This window comes from Phyllopteryx taeniolatus, chromosome 8 (genome assembly GCF_024500385.1).
Source record: "Phyllopteryx taeniolatus isolate TA_2022b chromosome 8, UOR_Ptae_1.2, whole genome shotgun sequence".
Lineage (NCBI taxonomy): Eukaryota > Metazoa > Chordata > Actinopteri > Syngnathiformes > Syngnathidae > Phyllopteryx > Phyllopteryx taeniolatus.
This window is the reverse complement of record NC_084509.1, coordinates 12,100,221-12,110,000: the sequence shown is the minus strand read 5'-3', so window position 1 is coordinate 12,110,000 and position 9,780 is coordinate 12,100,221. Positions and strand designations below refer to the sequence as shown.

The following is a 9,780-nucleotide window of genomic DNA, read 5'->3' as shown; positions in this document are numbered from 1 at the left end:
ATAAAAACACTAACACAGACAAACACACACATACACACTAATGAACCTGTGGATGGACAAACAGCACAAAAAACACACACATACACACACCTGTCGTTTGTTCTCCTGCTGCTGGATCTTCACCTGGGCGGCTTTCTTATCCGCCTTGGCTGCAGGAGGGGCACACAATGAGCAACTATTTCCTGGCAAATGGCAGATACCACATGTTGTTGTGTGCACTCACACTGCCTGTTGAGGGCCTTCTGCATACGGAGCTTGAGCTTCTCCTGTGGCGTCAGCTTGGACTGTGGACAACACCGCTCTATTAGGAGCTTGACAACAGCGTGTTCAAATACAATTTGGAGTGTACACTTTGGGCGATTTAAAGTGGGCAACAGGTGAATAAAGAACTTTTGGATCTGAACGGTTCGCCACACGAGCCCTCGATACAAGTGTCCAGTAAATTAGGAATAGACAAAAAGAGCGCGAGGGGGGAGATTAATGCGAGAGGACAGCCGAGAGAGCAGCGAGGGACGCTACGTGTAACAAGAGCAAGTTCAGGTCCGGTGAGTTCACAAAAGAGCCAGTGGCACTTTGCCGCTGACACACCCAGCAGTGGGCTGTTCAAACCTGGCCAGGCAAGAAAAACGGCAGGTCACAACACCGCAGGCGAGTCAAATGCGGGACAGCGAGCGCAAATCTTGACGGAGAGACCTGGCGTGTATGCAAAGCTACGATGACTCTTTACCGGGAAAAGAAGAACAAGCAGCGGAGGACAGCAGCGGAAAAAAAAACGTCCACAATAATTGACAGTAAACCACTATCACACTTTATGATCTCACGGTTTTAAACTGTAGGACAGTGAAATATCTTCATTTGCTTAAACAATGCCAGACGTTTGTCCACACCCAGCAAAGTCATAATCACTTGGGTTAGAAACACTCATTACTCACAGACAAAAACTAAATATTAACAACAACATGCACAGTTAAGCAATAAAGTCCAGTGCACTGGAGCACTGCTTCACTAACTTTTCCACTCATGTAAGATAGAGGCTTTGACTAAGTGTGTGGGGTTAAAACAGAAGAAAGATTATTTTCAGGGGCGAGAAGGGGCTTCTACGTGGGCGCAAGGTGGACGGCGGCCAGGTCAGCCTGTCAGGGATGAGGGAGGCGTAGTAGGCTTTAGCAAGAAACCTCAGCCACATCAAATTCTTACTGACTTTGGCAGCTCCCGTCTTTTTACCACCCGCTGTATCAGGCCTGCAGGGATGACAAGGAAGTGTGGAGAAGTTAGGAAAGGGGTCAGGCAACAAACAGTATACCTTTCACAAACTGTGGAACCTCATTTTGAGGCTTTATAATTTGGATGTTTTGTTTGCGTTACACTTGTATAAGTAAGGATGCTGTGGAGCACAACTATTGAACTTGTATGTTACTATATCTTAATAACAATGGTTACATATATTAACAGTCAATTATCATTAAGCTCAATAGCGAATATTGTTTTGAAGTGTGTTATGCTTGTTCTTTGCTTTTGCTTTTCATGCCACCAAATCGTCAGCATGTTTTTCTAAATGCTATTATAGTTTTACTTAGTCTTATTACCCAAATTTTTTCACACTTGTATGAGAGTTAATGTTGAAATGTTAATAACATTGCCTGTACAGTGAATAAAGGTTTCATGATGGCTCACTGTGACCCCGGAACATCTTAAAAATTGAAATCCACGGGTAATATTGCTCGTGTATTGTGCTTTTTTATTGTCATTTTTCATCACGATCACAGAACCGACAAAGAAACTCAAAGATGTACATTAGATTAATTAAAAGTCTTCTTATATATATTTATTATTTAATATGACAGTTAAGAATGTTCAACTGTTGGGTAAAAACTTGGCCAGTAGTGATTAAGCGTTTGCGATGGCGACTGTTTGACCCTCATTATTTCCTAAGGGGAAAAGTTGCTTTCCATCTTTAAGGTTCCACTGTACATCGCTATGAACAAATTATAAAAGCAAATGTTAGATGTTTTCATTATCAATTAATCGACTACTAAAGTTTGTTTTGTCCCATTAGCACCCAAATTTTGAGTGTTTTGTTTTTAATTGACATCCAACAACAAAATTACAAAAACACGACATTTGGACAGGGGGTCCTTGGTTTATGATGGTGGAAACTAGGGATGCAACTATAGAGTATTTTTAGAATAAGCGTATTCCACCAATTATCCCATTGATTAATCGGATAAAAATGTATTTTGCATTACTAAACACAAAGTGCATGTGAGGTGCAGGTATTATTTTTGTCCACTTCGGTTCGTCATCCTTGCATTCTGCTGTAGTGTATGACTTTTAAGTGTGTAAGGCTTTTAAAAAGCGGGGCCTGGCCTGGTGAGCAACGTGGGCATCAGCGAATGAGAATATATAGTTGGCTAACTGGTAATGGCTAGATCAGACTACACGATTTTAGCTCTGTTATTAGCCCGATTTGCTATCGCGGCCGATTTCCTGGATTGGTGCTGACATATTTTGTTGGGATCGACGAAACATCTAGTGTGACATAATCCACAACCAACGATTTGGCCCTACGACGCCAAAATGAAAATTTATTTTTGGGATAGCTTCCGTATAGTGTGACATATCAACGGCAGCTCTCCGACAGCACACATTGACGTCGACCAATAGGATTGCGTCTTGCGACCGCCGCATTGCCTCCGTTGCCCACCATTGTAAACATTTATTCACGTGCACAAACCAATGTTTACCGAACCTTTAGAGTATGAACTGACAGAACGCCAGCGTGTTTACATGCAAACATGAATGCTCGCATTAGCTGGCTACATAATGTCGCCTGCTTGCGTGGCGTATTGTATTAAAAGTACATGAACATACCTCAAGTTCTCCTTGAACGGACAGCCCAAAATGCCAACTCTCGAACACCCTTTGACAACACAGTTTTCCCCCCCTCTTTTTGTTCTTTTTTTTTCAGCATGCATTGCCGCAATCTATTGTTGTTGTTGTCGCTATGGTAACGCACGTCGTCTGGTCGTGGTGACCGGTGACACATTTTCTGGTCCTGCCTTTGCCACAAACCCAGTGATTGTAAAAGACAGGATACGGTGATATCGTGATAAATGTCATGTAGTATTGCCAGTGGCTGACGGAGATACGGTAAGATTTTATGGCAATAGTCTGACATAGTGCAATCGTAAAAGACCAAATTTGTCTTGTAGTCTGATCCAGGTATAATTGGCGAACCCATTGGCCAGTCTGTGTGTTTGCTGACTTGGCGTGAGTTGTGGCCATCGGCAGCTCTTGTATGAATTTTAATATTGTGTGTTTGTTTTCAATAGTTTGTTTAATAAAGTGATCAAAAGTGCAACGGCAGTTGTATCTATCCTTGACCACTTATCACCAGTGCTAAAAGTTCTAATGGGCTAAAATCAATGAGTTACCATTTGTTGCAATCGTAAACAAGCGGTTGTGGTACACATTGCACTTTATCTTCCTTGTTAAGTGTGAAATGATCCCAAACTTTGGACATTCTCTGTTTTCTACAGATTCGTTCGTCCTGTCTTGCCACCATTGTGCTAACTTATTTCTACACAGAATGGTGGATGCGATTGCAGTAACAGACCGTCCATGTAGAAAATTTATCCTTGCGAAGCTTTGAGGCAGATGTTCCTTCAATATTTTTTAATAGTTATTTGATTAATTGTTGCAGCCAAAGTGGCGATAAATGACATTTTGTGGTTACGACGAGGTGTGAGAATACATGGTCACATGGCAGAAAATGGAATGCTCAGTTACCCTCGTACTTAGCGTTCTTCAATTGATTGTTTTACAGGTGCATCTCAAATTAGAATCAGAAAACTTCATGTATTTCTGTAGTTCAATTCAAAACTCATAGATTCATTACACAGCGTAAACTAGGATTAGGATTTATTTTTTATTATTTTGATGGTTTTACCATCTCCAAGAAATTGTTACATAAGAAACAGTCAAAAAGATTTCAATATAGAAATGAGGCTGAAATTGGCCTCCTGAAAAGTATTTTTTTGTGTTGTATGAATCTGTGTAATTCATGAGTTTCACTTTTGGAATTACGATGCTGAAATACAATGAACGCTCTTACAATATTCAAATTTATTGAGATGCACCAGTATATTTAAGGCCTTTATATGGTTTTATTTCTGTATTAGCGTAGGTTAGTGATAAACTACAGCGACTTCTGTAAAAATTGGTCAAGGTCGTAAACAGGGTATCCCTGACAAACGCTATTCATTGGACTAGTTACACTGACAGTGGTCTTACTTTCTTAGTTTGTCGGTAACTGTGTTAGCAGAAAGAGGGGGTCCTCGTTGGTCAGGTGAGGGGCTGTGGTTGAGGCGTCCAGGGGATGGCGAGGGACTGCCACTGCCGCTTTCGCCCCGCCGGTGACCGCCGCTGCTGCGGATGCTTCGCCGAGAGGAACCCCCCTGCCGTGAGCTGGAGCGGGATCTGAAAACCAAGAGGGGGGTCAGGTCACCGGCAAACATGTTCAAAATGAATGTTTAATGAAGGAAGTGTCTTCACCTCGTTCGTCTCCTTGAAGAGTAGCGTCTCCTCTCCCCGTCTCTCGCTCGCTCTCTGGGTCGCGATCTAGACCGTGTCCGCTCGTGTCTCCTACGCGACCCTCCTCGGTCACGCGAGTACGACCGAGAATGTCGTCTCAAGCGGGAGTGGGTCCGAGAACGGCGGCCGTCCCTTCCTCGCCGCGCTCGGCGGCGTGAACGGCTGGATGAAGAGGAGGATCGTGATGAAGAGTCGGAGGAAGAGTATGAAGGGGAACGACTGGACGAGGACCTTCGTCTCCTGAACAAATACAGAGACAAAGTTTCAGTAACAAGAATGGGTGTTTCTTACTGCTGAAGTATACACTTGATGACGCTATTACTGTGATTGATCAAAGTAATTTTTACTTGTAGCCTGACATGCAGTGTTGTCACCTATGTCAAATTATTAAGGCCATGTTCACACCAACATGCATATTTTCCTGTGTTGTAGCCTTTCGTCCTCGCGGAAATGTACCGTTTTGCCAAGGTGAAGACTACCTGTTACCGGATGAAGAAAACACTCCTTTACCTTTACCTTTTTTATTTTTATTTTATCATCATCACATGAGAAAAATGTACTTATTGATTGCTTGTATACAAACAGTTGAATTTGGAGTGCTTGTCCACCTGTTGATTGTGAAATTAAATAACCAAGTAAATATTTTCTGTCCATTTATAAACATATGTCAGTTACCATGCCCTTCCGCCCCACAGCTAAGCAAATGAGTACATGGTTAAATTGGCCAGTGGTGACTTCGCAACCATTTGTTTATAGTCTGGATGCAGGGGGGGTGAACATCTGCTCTTAAGAGTCGCAAATTCTCAAACACCACCACAGAAAGAGACGGGATTTGCTCCTGACTGCTGTTTAAATTAGTTTTCAAAGTGAAAAGTTTCGAAATAAAGAGACAAAGTCTCTAAGTTGGAAATAATTGGTAGCTGATTGCTTCATCCCAATGCCCTAGCTCCACCCTAACCCTGCCCTTGGTCAGCATTTACCAAACAAAACCCCCATTCTGTGATTTGAACCAAAGTGTGACAGTGTATTATTTGTGTACTTTGACCAAGGAATGTCAGACTTTTTGTTAAAGTCTTTAAAATAGGTTTATCTTTAGAACGTCACCCCTTTTAGTGTGACGATTTCATTTTATGCAATGAGAGATGTGTGACCAATTTAAAAAATACATTATACATCTCCTCTCAAGCTCTGAAGAGACACATACTGATTTTCAAATGGTACAGCGGTATAAACGAAGGCCCGGGACGTGCTAAATTAGCTGACGTTGCTTTTTTAGGCATTTGATTGGACAAAATGCACTTGAGAGTAGGGCTGTCACTATTGAATCTTTTTAGAATCGATCATCCTATAGATATTTCGTCAAAATCAATGGTATTTGTTTGTTTGTTTTTTATTACTACATGCATTTTATTCTAATATATGAGGGCTAAACTTCGATCCTTAAACTGCACATGTTGGTTCTAGGTGTATGGTATAAACTGTACAGAATTTGAGAAAACAAAATCTGCATTTGATAAACGCTTAGCATTCACGATTGGTATTAGTGCGTTAACGATTACCATTTTAGGTAAGAAAAACCGCAAACTACCAATCTGCTCCCTCATAGTTCATGTTATATGTACATTACACATCTAATAGTGTCTTAAGAATCACTTACAGACTGCTCCTCTGTTGTTTTGAGCAATGTTTTTGCCCAACACTGCGTCCATCTGCAACAAATGTCCGTGCGGTAAACATCGACAGCAGCCAAATGTTTCCAGGCGGCGTAAATTGGTTCCGGGCAGCACAAATATGCTTTTATTAATATTTTGTATTGGCTCGAGGAAGGAATTTTTGCGTCAACCAATTTCTGTGGTCGACTTAGCAGAGTTAGATAATTTGTTTTCACAGCCCTACTTGAGAGACAACACATTTTCTTTTAGATAGAAAAATACACCATTTTAAAAATATTTGTGTTGGTGTCGACATGGTCTAAATCTCTTGGCACATCATGCACAGCAATGTCTTTGAAGATTAATGAACATCACCTCCAATACATTTAAATAATAATTTTAAAAATGAAATAAAAACACAGTACCGAATGAGAGGAATCACCCTCTGCCAGCGATCATGTCAACTGACTAACCAATGAAAAGCCAAGAGGAGGGAAAGTTACCGACCGGGAGCCCCTGCTATGACCTGCGGGGTGCTGCACGTTGGAGGAGCCATGGCCGGCGGCGTGGGGGGCAGTGGCTTGTGCCACCGCTGCCGTTTCATCGTCACTGCCTCCAAAGCTGGTGATGAAGGTGATCTTCTCTGGACCGGGGGTCCGAGAGCGCGAGCGTGACTCAGAGCTGGATTCTGACTCTGGCCTGAGACGAAGAAAGAAAATCATACCTTAAACACAGAGAGGCAATGATAAGGTTGAAAAAAAATAAATAAATAAAAAAAAAAGAAGGTGAACTGACCGTTTGTAAGGATCGTATGTTGGACTATCTCTCCTGGCGTAGCTGTTGGATGAGTAAGAAAACAAAATTTCAAACGTGCTGGCAAAATAAAACACTACGCAATGCTGCCTTGAATTAAGAGTTTGATTTGTTCTGTGACCATGCTTGTAACTCAAAAGACGTACTGTATTTTCACGACTATAAGGCGCACTTAAAAGTCTTAAATTTTCCCCAAAATGGACGTTGCGCCTTATAATGCCGCGTGCCTTATGTGTGCACAGAGTTCCAAAATCTGTAAATGTTGTTGTGTGACTTTAACGAGCGCTCCGCTTGACTGACTGGGAGCATTTCTTGCCGACACGCTGCTTATATAGAGGAAGGCGGGCGTGACTGAGGATAGCATGCGGACGTAAACGGGGAAGGGTGCGCGTGACAGAGGACGCTAAAGACACGCCGCCAGTAGGTATATAGTTCCGGTATGTGCATCGGTTTGGCTAAGGACCCCCGAAAATGGCATCTACAAAGAGACACGCTTACGAAGCACAGTTTAAACCGCGAGCTATTAGTTACGCGGAGGAACTTGGGAATCGAGCAGCCACGAGAGAATTCAAGATCAACGAATCCATGGGTCGCAAGTGGAGGAAGCAGGAAAATGAGGTTCGCCAAGTCAAGAAGACAAAGCTGAGTTTACACGGAAACAAGGCGAGGTGGCCCGAGTTGGAAGACCAACTCGAGCAATGGATTAATGATCAAAGAACAGCCAGGAGAAGTGTCTCTACAGTCACCATTCGATTGAGTGCAATAACATGGAGCTTGCAATCATTCCGGGAGGCTTGACGAAGGAACTCCAATCGCTGGACATCGGTCTAAACAGGGTGTTCACAGTGAAGTTGTGAGCGGCGTGGGAGCCATGGATGACAGATGGCGAACACAGTTTTACTAAGACTAGGAGGCAGCGCCGGGCGAGTTACGCCACAATTTGTCAATGGATTGTAGATGCTTGGGCTAACGTGTCTGCTTGCACTGTTGTTCGAACTTTCGTAAAAGCCGGCATCATTTCTGAGGAGCCGCACGGCAACAAGACTGACTCCGACAATGACGAGAGGGAACCTGGCGTGTTTGATTGAGAACTTGCCCAGCTGTTCATTTTGGACACAGAATGAGTACTTTGATGGATTTGTGGATGAGGATAAACAAATAACGTGTACATTGTTAAATACTTCAATAAAGTACAACCGAACTCAGTTTTGCTCCCGCTGCCTTTTTAAAAACATTGTGTACATTGTTTTAGCATGCATGTATGCTACAGTATGTTTTCAGCTAGCGTATGTTTTACCATGCCTGCGCCCAATAATACAGTGCACCATATGTGTTAAATACAGAAATAGACCCCGTAACTGAGACTGCGCTTTTTAATACGGTATCTCAAACCATCTTTCCACATTGAAATGAATGAAAATGCCCTTAATCTGTTCCACCCTCTCCTCACAAAAACAAAACGTTGTAATGTGTTTTTTTAATAACAAAAATAAGACTCTCTAACATTGCACTTCATAAAAACACACAGTAATAACATAAGTAAATAGAATGAAATAATTAAGTTTGTGCATCACAACTAATGCATTATGATTGTGGGGCCACTTCTGGTGTGCCTGATTTGGCCACCTGGAGGCAGTATAATACATCCATCCATTTTCTGTACCACTTATTCTCACAAGGGTCGCAGGCGTGCTGGAGCCCATCCCAGCTATCTGCGGGCAAGAGGCGTGGTACACCCTTAACTGGACGCCAGCCAATCGCAAGGTACATATAAACAACCATTCGCAGTCACATTCACAGCTACGGGAAAATTTAGAGTCTTCAATCAACCTACCACACGTTTTTGGGATGTGAGAGGAAGTCGGAGTACCCGGAGAAAACCCACGCAGGCACGCAGGAGAACATGCAAATTCCACACAGGCGAGGCCGGGATTTGAATCCCGGTCCCCAGAACTGTGAGACAGATGTGTTAACCAGTCGTCCACCGTGCCACCCAGTATAATACATACATAAAGTGCATGGGACGGTCACAACTGCTCAGTAAGCTGCAGTAATATTTGTAAACGGTAAATGACAAATGGGCTTCCACTTATACTGCACTTTTCGACCAAAGTGCTCAAAGCACTTAAAACTGTCTCCTCATTCACCGATGGATGACGCAGCATCAAGAGCAACGGTGGGTTCAATATCTTGCTCAAGGACACTTTGACATGGTCACAAGGATTGAGGTTCGAACCCACAACCTTCGGATTGGGAGATAACCAATTTACTGCCTTGTTTTCTGCAGAAGAGAAAGAATATATGCCTGTGAGTATTGTTATATGGTCTGTCTGTGTTGCTGCATTGTTTGTGTTCAAATATCCGCTGCTAAATGAGTTATATTACTGCAAAATTGATGTTCATTTAAAGCCCGTCTATAGCGTTTTGCATTGTGTTAGGCTTAAGCTACCAATTTTGTAAGACAAAAGTAGGTGGTTGGGTAAAAAACAATGTAATTTTCTATATTTTATGTTTAGTTTTACAGTAAACGTCAACTTAACTGAGCATGCCTTCTTGTGCCACAAGATGTATTTTTACACTTCTTAACGTCAAAATGTTATGTCTTGACTGTCACAAACCGAGGCCTGCCTGTATGTCACTTTTTTGTGAAAAAAAAATAAAGAGCGGGTATACATTCATTTACATGAAAACCTCAAATCTGGCAACATACAGGTATTTTTGT

The 9,780-nt window shown here is 42.4% G+C and overlaps 1 protein-coding gene across 2 annotated transcripts in view; it reads right to left on the bottom strand.

Annotated features, from left to right (window-relative positions):
- clasrp (CLK4-associating serine/arginine rich protein) overlaps positions 1-9,780 on the bottom strand; it is a 43,104-nt gene that overhangs the window by 14,901 nt on the left and 18,423 nt on the right. Inside the window, exons 11-17 of one of the 2 annotated variants that reach the window (XR_009789600.1) lie at positions 7,041-7,082; positions 6,753-6,944; positions 4,555-4,833; positions 4,294-4,479; positions 1,198-1,241; positions 224-284; positions 91-149 (exon numbers count right to left, since the gene is read on the bottom strand). Coding sequence is in view for 1 of the 2 variants with exons in the window: in XM_061780843.1 (XP_061636827.1) it covers positions 91-149; positions 224-284; positions 1,202-1,241; positions 4,294-4,479; positions 4,555-4,833; positions 6,753-6,944; positions 7,041-7,082 (859 nt within the window). In the remaining variant the exon portion in view is untranslated. The remainder of the gene's footprint in view (positions 1-90; positions 150-223; positions 285-1,197; positions 1,242-4,293; positions 4,480-4,554; positions 4,834-6,752; positions 6,945-7,040; positions 7,083-9,780) is intronic. The other variant, XM_061780843.1, reaches the window with a different exon arrangement.